The 12,145-nt window shown below is 38.1% G+C and overlaps 1 protein-coding gene across 3 annotated transcripts in view; it reads right to left on the bottom strand.

Annotated features, from left to right (window-relative positions):
- SPAG16 (sperm associated antigen 16) overlaps window positions 1-12,145 on the bottom strand; it is a 1,147,205-nt gene that overhangs the window by 1,057,847 nt on the left and 77,213 nt on the right. For all 3 annotated transcript variants that reach the window (XM_004092023.2, XM_003254035.3, XM_003254036.3), the window contains one exon: window positions 4,493-4,562. In XM_004092023.2, the coding sequence (XP_004092071.1) occupies window positions 4,493-4,562 (70 nt within the window). The remainder of the gene's footprint in view (window positions 1-4,492; window positions 4,563-12,145) is intronic.

The following is a 12,145-nucleotide window of genomic DNA, read 5'->3' as shown; positions in this document are numbered from 1 at the left end:
CCATTATCACGATATTGATTCTTCCTATCCATGAGCATGGAATGTTCTTCCATTTGTTTGTGTCCTCTTTTATTTCACTGAGCAGTGGTTTGTAGTTCTCCTTGAAGAGGTCCTTCACATCCCTTGTAAGCTGGATTCCTAGGTATTTTATTCTCTTTGAAGCAATTGTGAATGGGATTTCACTCATGATTTCGCTGTCTGTTTGTCTGTTATTGGTGTATAAGAATACTTGTGATTTTTGCACATTGATTTTGTATCCTGAGACTGCTGAAGTTGCTTATCAGCTTAAGGAGATTTTGGGCTGCGATAATGGGGTTTTCTAAATATACAATCATGTCATCTGCAAACAGGGACAATTTGCCTTCCTAATTGAATGCCCTTTATTTCCTTCTCCTGCCTGATTGCCCTGGCCACAACTTCCAACACTATGTTGAATAGGACTGGTGAGAGAGGGCATCCCTGTCTTGTGCCAGTTTTCAAAGGGAATGCTTCCAGTTTTTGCCCATTCAGTATGATATTGGCTGTGGGTTTGTCATAGATAGCTCTTATTATTTTGAGATACGTTCCATCAATACCTAATTTATTGAGAGTTTTTAGCATGAAGTGTATAGATTCAATGCCATCCCCATCAAGCTATCAATGACTTTCTTCACAGAATTGGAAAAAACTACTTTAAAGTTCATACGGAACCAAAAAAGAGCCTGCATAGCCAAGACAATCCTAAGCAAAAAGAACAAAGCTGGAGGCATCACTCTATCTGACTTCAAACTATACTACAAGTCTACAGTAATGAAAACAGCATGGTACTGGTACCAAAACAGAGACATAGACCAATGGAACAGAACAGAGCCCTCAGAAATAATACCACACATCTACAATGACCTGATCTTTGACAAACCTGACAAAAACAAGAAATGGGGAAAGGATTCCATATTTAATAAATGGTGCTGGGAAAACTGCCTAGCCATATGTAGAAGCTGAAACTGGATCCCTTCCTTACACTTTACACAAAAATTAATTCAAGATGGATTAAAGACTTAAATGTTAGACCTAAAACCATAAAAACCCTAGAAGAAAACCTAGGCAATAGGACATAGGCATGGGCAACGGCTTCATGTCTAAAACACCAAAAGCAATGGCAACAAAAGCCAAAATTGACAAATGGGATCTAATTAAACTGAAGAGCTTCTAATTAAAAGGCAAAAGAAACTACAATCAGAGTGAACAGGCAACCTACAGAATGGGAGAAAATTTTTGCAACCTACTCATCTGACAAAGGGCTAATATCCAGAATTTACGAAGAACTCAAACAAATTTCCAAGAAAAAAACAAACAACCCCATCAACAAGTGGGCAAAGGATATGAACAGACACTTCTCAAAAGAAGACATTTATGCAGCCAACAGACTCATGAAAAAATGCTCATCATCACTGGCCATCAGAGAAACGCAAATCAAAACCACAATGAGATACCACCTCACACCAGTTAGAATGGCGATCATTAACAAGTCAGGAAACAACAGGTGCTGGAGAGGATGTGGAGAAATAGGAACACTTTTACACGGCTGGTGGGACTGTAAACTAGTTCAACCATTATGGAAGACACTGTGGCGATTCCTCAAGGATCTTGAACTAGAAATACCATTTGACCCAGCAATCCAATTACTGGGTATATACCCAAAGGATTACAAATCATGCTGCTATAAAGACACATGTACATGTATGTTTTTTGCATCACTATTCGCAATAGCAAAGACTTGGAACCAACCCAAATGTCCATCAATGATAGACTGGATTAAGAAAATGTGGGACATATACACCATGGAATACTATGCAACCATAAAAAAGGATGAGTTCATGCCCTTTGTAGGGATATGGATGAAGCTGGAAACCATCATTCTCAGAAAACTATCACAAGGACAGAAAACCAAACACCGCATGTTTGCACTCATAGGTGGGAATTGAACAATGAGAACACTTGGACACAGGAAGGGGAACATCACAAACTGGGGCCTATCGTGGGGTAGGGGGAGAGGGGAGGAATAGCATTAGGAGATATACCTAATGTAGATGATGAGTTAATGGGTGCAGCACACCAATATGGCACATGTATACATATGTAACAAACCTGTACATTGTGCACATGTGCCCTAGAACTTAAAGTATAATTTAAAAAAAAAGATTCCATTGCATGTACAAACCACATTTTGCTTATCCATTCATCTATCAATGGACACTTGGTGATATGGTTTGGGCTGTGTCCCCACCCAAATCTCATCTTGAATTGTAGCTCCCATAATCCCCATGTGTCATGGGAGGAACCAGGTGGGAGGTATTTGAATCATGGAGGTGGGTTTTCCTATGCTGTTCTCATGATAGTCTCACAAGATCTGATGGTTTCATAAAGGGCAATTCCTCTGCAAACTCTCTCTCACCTGCTGCCATGTAAGAGGTGCCTTTGCTCCCCCTTTGCCTTCCACCATGATTGTGAGGCCTCCCCAGCCATGTGGAACTGTTAGTCCATTAAACCTCTTTTTCTTTATAAATTAAAAAAAAAGAAAAGATTTTCTCACTTCAATTTTCAACAATTTCAACACATTGTGTTCAGGAGTGGTTCTCTTTATGTGTATGATTAGTTCTCTTCTTAGGTGTTTAAGTTTATACTTTACATGAATTTGGGGAAATTTGGGGCCATCATTTGTTTAAGTATTTTTATGCTCCATTTTCATTCTCTTCTTTGGGACTTTAATTTTATATATGTTAAATAGGCAAGCTTTCCTTTAATCTTTTATCTTTCTTCTTTAGACTAGATGCCTTTATGGATCTGTCTTGAAATTTACTGACACTTCTGTCATCTCTAATTTGTTGTGAAGTACATTCAATAAAATTTTCGATTGGGTGCGGTGGCTCATGCCTGTAATCCCAGCATGTTGCGAGGCTGAGGCAGGCGGATCACTTGAGGTCAGGAGTTCGAGACCAGCCTGGACAACATGGTGAAACCCCAGCTCTACTAAAAATACAAAAATTAGCCAGTCATGGTGGCACACACCTGTAGTCCCAGCTACTGGAGAGGCTGAGGCACCAGAATCGCTTGAACCTGGGAAGTGGAGGCTGCAGTGAGTTGAGATCACACCACTGCACTCCAGCCTGGGTGACAGAGCAAGACTGTTTCAAAAAAAAAAAAAATTCATTTTAGTTATTCTATTTTTCAGCTGTAGAACTTCAATTTGCTTTGGAATGTATGCTTGTTCTCATTTCTCTGCTGAAATTCCCTATCTGTTCACTTATTAGTATTTTCCATTAAGTCCTTGAACATAATCGAAATATCTGCTTTAGCACTTTCTATCTGCTAAATGCAACAATTTAGCTACTTTAGGGTAGGTTTCCATTTATTGCTTGTTGTCTTGATTATGGGTCACATTTTCCTGTTCCTATTCATATCTAGAAATGTTTAATTATGTACTAGGCAATGTGGGTAAAAGATTGTAAAGACTCTGGATGACTGTCTTCCTCAAAAGGATGTCATTTTTTGTTCTAGAAGGCAGCTCCATTTTTGGCTGATGACCCTAAAATCCTAGGCTTAATTTTATGCTTCGTTAGGGTGGATCCATGGAAAGCCCTAAATGTTTCTCAAGGCCCTATAACTTGGCAAGACTCAAACTCCAAATTCTGTGTCCTCTCTAAGAATGCTGTGTAAGCTTTGTTCCTGGTTTTATAAGGTGGATATGGGATGCTGAATGTTAATGTTTTAACAAGGTGTGAAAGGGTCTTTCCACCCAGGCATGGCCAGATTTGCAATGTCTCTCATCACTAAACTTCTACAATCTCTGGCGTCCTCTTGATCCTATATAATTGTATCTCTCTTGTAAGTCTCAGGTAGTGTTGTTATGTATATGTATTTCAGCCTCAGCTAAGGACTCATAGTAAACTCCCTCACAAATTGAGCCACTCCTCATTGCAGCTCTCTTCTCTGGTGTCCTTCCCTACAGATTCTAGTGGCTTCAAAAGCTGTGAACTAAGGTCTCTGATATTTCCAATTATCAGGATTGTCATGCTCTTATTGGCTTCCATCTCCACAAAGCTCAGTTTGGAACTTTCCACAGACCCAAAGCCACGGTGATGGCAGAGCTCACCTTATAAATTTTCCTTCTGTCAATTGCCTTCTGTTACTTGAGCTGTCTGTTTTCTATTGCCTAAAGGTAGTTGTCTGATCTTACAGCTTAGCTTTAGAGTTATTTATACAGAGAAGGCTAGTCTGGTACCAGGTATAATGACCAGAAGCAGAAGTCCTTCCATTATAGTTGACTTGTTTTTCTCTATAATTAATCCATACAGTATGATATCTATATTTCTTAATCTTTTTATTAAAATTTTAATTTGTGAAATAGCCACCACTTATTCACTTTTAAATATCTCTAGAATATTAATCACTGATAAGGTTGAGAAATCACCAAAGTATATTAAATTAGAGCTTCATCACATTTTATATTTACCTTTAATTTGAGGAGCATGGTAACTATGTTGTATTTGCGGCTTCTTCAATATTTCTTGAAGTCCAGAAATCTAAAAAATAAAATTCAAAGAAATGAAGTCATGCACTAAATGACTTTTAAAAAGGTTACATAAAACACAATATTTAAATATCCATTGTAAAATATAAAAATATTGATCTCTTTTAAATTTATACCTTTTTTAATAAAACATAAATTTTAACAAAAGAAACACAGAATTTTAAATTAAAATATAATTCCACCAGCTAATTATTAATTATTTTAGGTAAGCATCTGAAACATTTATTTCATGGCATAGTTTCCTGAATTAAGAATACTCATTGTACACTTTAATAATTATTCAATTCTCTATTTTGAGAGAGGTTTTTCCTCTGTTCAAATTGTTTCACAATAACTTTCATCTTTATATTTATAAAATATAAGGTAATTATCACTTGGAATGTAAAATATGAAGAGTTTGTTTTTATTCCCCCAACTCTTAGCTCATTTTCCACCCACATATATTCTCTATTTTAGTAAACATGTCTTATAATTAAGAACATTTGTTAGCCTGGTGTCATGATTTACCTGTATTCCTGAAAAATAGACTTAAATTTAAAATTTGACCTTAAAAAGCTATTTCATCTTGCATTGTATATGATTATACCAACACAAAATACCACCTATTCAATTACATACAGATATACACTTTTTTCTACTATCAGTGAATAGTAATATTTCTTTATTAATAGAAAATAACATAATTTATTAATTATAACCTATAGATGAGTGCTCATGAAATGCCTAGGTTAAAAAAAGTAAAAGATTACTATCTATTCCTAGAAGCCAAAAGAATTATAAATTTCAAAAATAAACTTTTTATTTAGAATAGCATAAGATTAACAGGAGAGTTGCTAATGTAGTACTGAGAATTCCTGTTTTATCCCATACCCTTTTTCCCCCATTAACATCATACATTGTAATGATACATTTTTCACAAATAATGAACCAATATTGATTGATACATTAGTATAAACTACAGGCCATATTTTTAGTTTTATTAATTTTTCCATAATATCCTTTTTATGTTTCAAAATCGCATCCAGAATATCACCTTACAACTAGTTTTTAGGTCTCCTTAGCCTCCTCTGGACTGAGACAGTTTCTCAGACTGATATAGTTTGGATATTTGTCCTCTCCAAATCTCTTGTTGAAATGTGATCCCCAATGTTGGAGGTGGGGCCTAGGGGGAAGTGTTTGGGTCATGGGGGCAGATCTCTCTGCAGATGCTGGTGCTATACTTCTTGTACAGCCTGCACAACCATGCGCCAAATAAACCTCTTTTCCTTATAAATTACCCAGTCTTGGGTATTCCTTTATAGCAACACAAAATGGACTAATACACAGATTTTCCCTGATTTTAATGTCCTTGATAATTTTGGGGAGCATTAGTCTGATAGTATTTTACAGAATAGCCCTAGATTTGAGGTTGTCTGATATTTTTCCCATGTTTAGACTAAAGTTATGGATTTGCAAGAAGACCACAGGGGAGTGCCATTATTAGCATATTACATCACAGGTAAATGCTACCAACAGTACTTAAAACTGATGATGTTAACCTTGATCCTTTGATCACATGATGAGAAGGTTGCCAGGTTTCCCCACTGTAAAGTTACTTTCTTCCCTATTTCCATTGAATTTCTGGATGCAAGTCATTACTTACTAAGTGCAGCCAACACTCAACAGCTGAGTTGTTAAGCTCCACCTACTTCAGGGAAGGATTATCAACATATATTACTTGGGATTCTTCTGTATGGGAGATTTGTCTACTCTCTCACATGTCTTTACTAATCATTTATATTTATACCATTAAGGAATCAAAGATATTTATTTTATATTTTAGGTTATAATCCAACACTACATTATTTTGTTGCTCAAATTGTTTCAGAAGGTTTGATCACTGGAAGCTCTTTCAGGTTGGATTCCTATAATGAGGAATCTGACTCTATTGTTTGATGTTTGAGTGTCAACAGCCTTTAAGCTTTACCTCCTCCCTCTTCCCTTGTGCCCAACATCTGGGCAACCGGATTAGAATGCCTGGCTACTCCCTTGTCTGGTACTGATGGGAGATTCAAATGATTCAAGCCTCACCTCACATATGAGAATTCTCACCCTTGCCCTAACTCCCAACCGCAATAAAAACCCCAAGCCAGTCTCCCTTCCTTGCTCTCTCAAGCCATTTCAGAAATGCCTGGGAGGTAATATGCAGCTCTCCTCAGCAAATTCAATTCCACAAGTAGTGAATTTATTTACAGTGCACGCATGCGTGTGTGTGTGTGTGTGTCTGTGTGTGTGTGTGTGTGTGTGTGTGTGGCATTATCAGTCTGAATATCCAAATCAAATTTGGTTGGGGATCCACCGACCTCTGCAGGTGCCCACTACAGTTCCTTTGTCATAACTTGACATATCCCATTATTATGTTGAGTTTTTTTTTTTCTTTTCTGTTCTACTTTTTGAGCATTTCCTTCCTTTCTAGCACAAGAAAATGTCCCAAGTGCTCCAGGCCCATCTAGTATTTTCTCTGCCCAGCTCTAGAATCAGATACTTCTCCAGAGAACCCTGGTTTCCTTTCCTTTTACTAAAGAGTGATATTAGAAATCAAGATCTTAACACTGTATATGCTCATTACTGGTGGAGTGTCACTACTTCCAGACCCTCCAAGCAGACAGACCTAAAAAGATATATATTTAGATTTAGTTTTTGGTATACACACACACACACACACACACACACACATTCTGAGTTAGAATTCCATGATCCAAAAAAGATAAAATATAATTTAGTATACATATATACCTACAAATCAATTCTATTTCACCTTTTCTTGGGTCATGAGCTCTAATTCAAAATTTTGAACACTATTTTCAATAATTTCATAAAACTAAACAAAAAGTTACAGGTTTTTCATTCCATTTTAAATAAATATTGATTCATTGTCTCATATCTACTAAAGAAATTTGAAAACATGTATTTCCTATCAGATTTTTGTCATCACACTGTGTTTTCACTATTTCATATACAAACTAGATTATAATCAAAAATTTTAATTTATTATACAATCCTTCTTTATGCAAGGTATAGGTTTAAGGAGAAACACAGTAAGCTAAATGCTCATTAAGATGAGGTTTTTAAGGAAGTAAAAATCAGGAATCCAGCTAGAAAACCTAAGATGCTTCTTACTGCTCTTAACTCATATCCTAAAGTTTGGTTGGAAATGAATTCTCAAAGCGTTAACTGCATCAAACGTTGAAATAAAGAAATTCAAAATATAAGCACAAAAGTAATATATCTTCCATTTTACATCATAGAGAAAAATTTCACATATTTTAAGATATTTTCTCTGTACACATATTTTGAATAAATTCATTCTATAGCTCCATGACACACTACTAATATGTTCAATTTAAAAGGCTAATCTATGCCTGTACACCCAGGGTATACCTGATTAGTATGCTACAACAGGAAGAAAGGATTGGTTGGCCATAAATCATTCTTTGTAAGAAGGGTACAAAAGCAGTTTCCATTCATTAAGTGGTAACCTTGGCTTGTTCCACAAGGACACACCTGGAGAGCTGACAGGACCAGGACTATATTCTGTGCCCTAATTTAGAGAGTAGCAGGTTAATTGAGCCTTAGTTTAGACTTGTATAACAGATATTTGACAGTCACTTTGGCCACTTAGCAATTTGGGTTTAGAGAATTATGAGTCTTCCACCTTTTGCAATAGATATCAGATATTTACACAGCCTTTCCTATAACTAGGACTTGCATTTGCTCCATCAATCCTGTGTATCCATTTTGGATTCTGAACAAAATCTAGTGATATAAGGAACAATGTAGAGTTTGGAATTTATCCTGAGAATGGTGGCTGCCACATCCAGTTTCCATTGACAAGTGTAACAAAATTCTGACAGAGTATCAAGTATTCAGTATTAGCATCGTCCATGGTAAAACCTGTGGTGACAGCCCAGTGGCAGCAATAGCATCTCCTATTTAAACTTGACTTTCTCAAATTGTAGTAAATCTACCACCTTCAACAGCAGATTTGGTTGAGAGAGAAAAGCTATTTATAAATCCTAACTGCTCCATTTTATTTCTTTTTTTCAATGTTATGTTAAGAGTGGGACTAACTGTTCCATATTAGATATCAAGAAATTAGCTCTTTAGAATTTTCAAATTAAGGTCGCTTCCAAGATGGCTGAATAGGAACAGCTCCCGTCTGCAGCTCCCAGTGTGATCAACACAGAAGATGGATTTCTGCATTTCCAACTGAGGTGCTGGTTCATCTCAATGGGAGTGGCTGGACAGTGGGTGCAGCTCACAGAGGGCAAGCTGAAGCAGGGCGGGGCTTTGCCTCACCCAGGAGTGCAAGGGGTTGGGGGATTTGCCTTTCCTAGCCAAAGGAAACCGTAACAGACTGTACCTGGAAAAATGAGACACTTCTGCCCAAATACTGCACTTTTCCCATGGTCTTAGCAACTGGCAGACCAGGAGATTTTCTCCCGTGCCTGGCTTGGCAGGTCCGACACCCTCAGAGCCTTGCTCACTGCTAGCACTGTAGTCTGAGATTGACCTGCGATGCTGCAGCCTGGCGGGAGTTGGGGCGTCTGCCATTGCTGAGGCTTGAGTAGCTAAACAAAGCAGCTGGGAAGCTCAAACTGGGCGGAGCCCACTGCAGCTCAGCAAGGCCAACTGCCTCTATAGACTCCATCCCTGTGGGCAGGGCACAGCTAACAAAAGGCAGTAGAAACTTCTGCAGACTTAAACCCCCATGTCTGACAGCTCTGAAGAGAGCAGTGGTTCTCCCAGCATGGCATTCGAGCTCTGAGAACGGATGGACTGCCTCCTCAAATGGGTCCCTGATCCCCGTGCAGCCTGACTGGGAGATACCTCCCAGTAGGGGCTGACTGACACCTCATATAGGCAGGTGCCCCTCTGGGACAAAGCTCCTAGAAGAAGGATCAGGCAGCAATATTTGCTGTTCTGCAATATTTGCTGTTCTACAGCCTCTGCTGGTGATACCGAGGCAAACAGGGTCTGAAGTGGACCTCCAGCAAACCCCAACAGACCTGCAGCTAAGGGGCCTGACTGTTAGAAGGAAACCTAACAAACAGAAATAGCATAAACTTCAAAAAAAAGGACACCCACACCAAAACCCCATCTGTAGGTCACTAACATCAAAGACCAAAGGTAGATAAAACCACAAAGATGGGGAGAAACCAGAGCAGAAAAGCAGAAAATTCTAAAAACCAGAGGGCCTCTTCTCCTCCAAAGGATCACAGCTCCTCACCAGCAATGGAACAAAACTGGATGGAGAATGACTTTGACGAGTTGACAAAAGTAGGCTTCAGAAGGTGGTAATAACAAACTTCTCCAAGCTAAAGGAGCATGGTCTAACCCATCGCGAGGAAGCTAAAAACCTTGAAAAAAGGTTAGATGAATGGCTAACGAGAATAAACAGTATAGAGAAGACCTTAAATGACCTGATGGAGCTGAAAACCACAGTACGAAAACTTTGTGATGCATGCACAAGCTTCAGTAACCAATTCAATCAAGTGGAAGAAAGGATATCAGTAATTGAAGATTGACTTAATGTGAGAAGACAAGATTAGAGAAAAAAGAGTAAAAAGAAATGAACAAAGCCTCCAAGAAATATGGCACTATGTGAAAAGACCAAATCTACGTTTGATTGGTGTACCTGAAAGTGAGGGGAAGAATGGAACCAAGTTAGAAAACACTCTTCAGGATATTATCCAGGAGAATTTCCCCAACCTAGCAAGGCAGGCCAACATTCAAATTCAGGAAATACAGAGAACACTATAAAGGTACTCCTCGAGAAGAGCAACCCTAAGACACATAATCATCAGATTCACCAAGGTTGAAATGAAGGAAAAAATGTTAAGGGCCGCCAGAGAGAAAGGTCAGGTTACATACAAAGGGAAGCTCATCAGACTAACAGCAGATCTCTCGGCAGAAACCCTACAAGCCAGAAGAGAGTGGGGCCAATATTCAACACTCTTAAATGAAAGAATTTTCAACCCAGAATTTCATATCTAGCCAAACTAAGTTTCATAAGTGAAAGAGAAATAAAATCCTTCACAGACAAGCAAATGCTGAGGGGTTTTGTTACCACCAGACCTGCCTTACAAGAGCTCCTGAAGGAAGCGCTAAAAATGGAAAGGAACAACCAGTACCAGCCACTGCAAAAACATGCCAAATTGTAAAGGCCATCAATGCTAGGAAGAAACTGCATCAACTAACGAGCAAAATAACCAGCTAACATCATAATGACAGGATCGAATTCACACATAACAATATTAACCTTAAATGTAAATGGGCTAAATGCCCCAATTAAAAGACACAGACTGGCAAACTGGATTAAAAGTCAAGACCCATCAGTGTGCTGTATTCAGGAGACCCATCTCATGTGCAGAGACACACATAGGCTCAAAATAAAGGGATGGAAGAAGATCTACCAAGCAAATGGAAAACAAAAAAGGCAGGGGTTGCAATCCTAGTCTCTGATAAAATGACTTTAAAACCAACAAAGATCAAAAGAGACAAAGAAGGCCATTACATAATGGTAAAGGGATCAATTCAACAAGAAGAGCCAACTATCCTAAATATATATGCACCCAAAACAAGACAACCCAGATTCATAAAGGAAGTCCTTAGAGACCTATAAAGAGACTTAGACGCCCACACAATAATAACGGGAGACTTTGACACCCTACCAACAATATTAGACAGATCAACGAGACAGAGGTTAACAAGGATATCCAGGACTTCAACTCAGCTCTTCACCAAGCAGATCTAATAAACATCTAAAGAACTCTCTACCCCAAATTAAAAGAATATACATTCTGCTCAGTACCACATCACACTTATTCTAAAATTGACCATATAATTGGAAGTAAAGCACTCCTCAGCAAATGTAAAAGAACAGAAATCACAACAAACTGTCTCTCAGACCACAGACCACAGTGCAATCAAATTGGAACTCAGGATTAAGAAACTCACTCAAAACCACACAACTACATGGAAACCGAACAACCTGCTCCTGAATGACTACTGGGTAAATAACGAAATTAAGGCAGAAATAAAGACGTTCTTTGAAATCAATGAGAACAAAGACACAACATACCAGAATCTCTGGGACACATTCAAAGCAGTGTGTAGAGGGAAATTTAGAGCACTAAATGCCCGCAAGAGAAAGCAGGAAAGATCTAAAATCTACACCCTAACATCACAATAAAAAGAACTAGAGAAGCAAGGGCAAACACATTCAAAAGCTAGCAGAAGGCAAGAAATAACTAAGATCAGAGCAGAACTGAGGGAAATAGAGATACAAAAAAACCCTTCAAAATATCAAAGTATCCAGGAGCTGGCTTTTTGAAAGACCAACAATCTTGACAGACCACAAGCAAGACTAATAAAGAAGAAAAGAGAGAAGACTCAAACAGATGTAATAAAAAAAGATAAAGGGGATATCCCCATCGATCTCACAGAAATACAAACTACCATCAGAGAATACTATAAACACGTCTATGCAAACAAACTAGAAAATTTAGAATAAATGGATAAATTCCTGGACAC

The sequence above is a fragment of the Nomascus leucogenys genome, chromosome 22a (genome assembly GCF_006542625.1).
Source record: "Nomascus leucogenys isolate Asia chromosome 22a, Asia_NLE_v1, whole genome shotgun sequence".
Lineage (NCBI taxonomy): Eukaryota > Metazoa > Chordata > Mammalia > Primates > Hylobatidae > Nomascus > Nomascus leucogenys.
The sequence above is the reverse complement of the archived record's forward strand: the minus strand, read 5'-3'. Positions and strand labels throughout refer to the sequence as shown.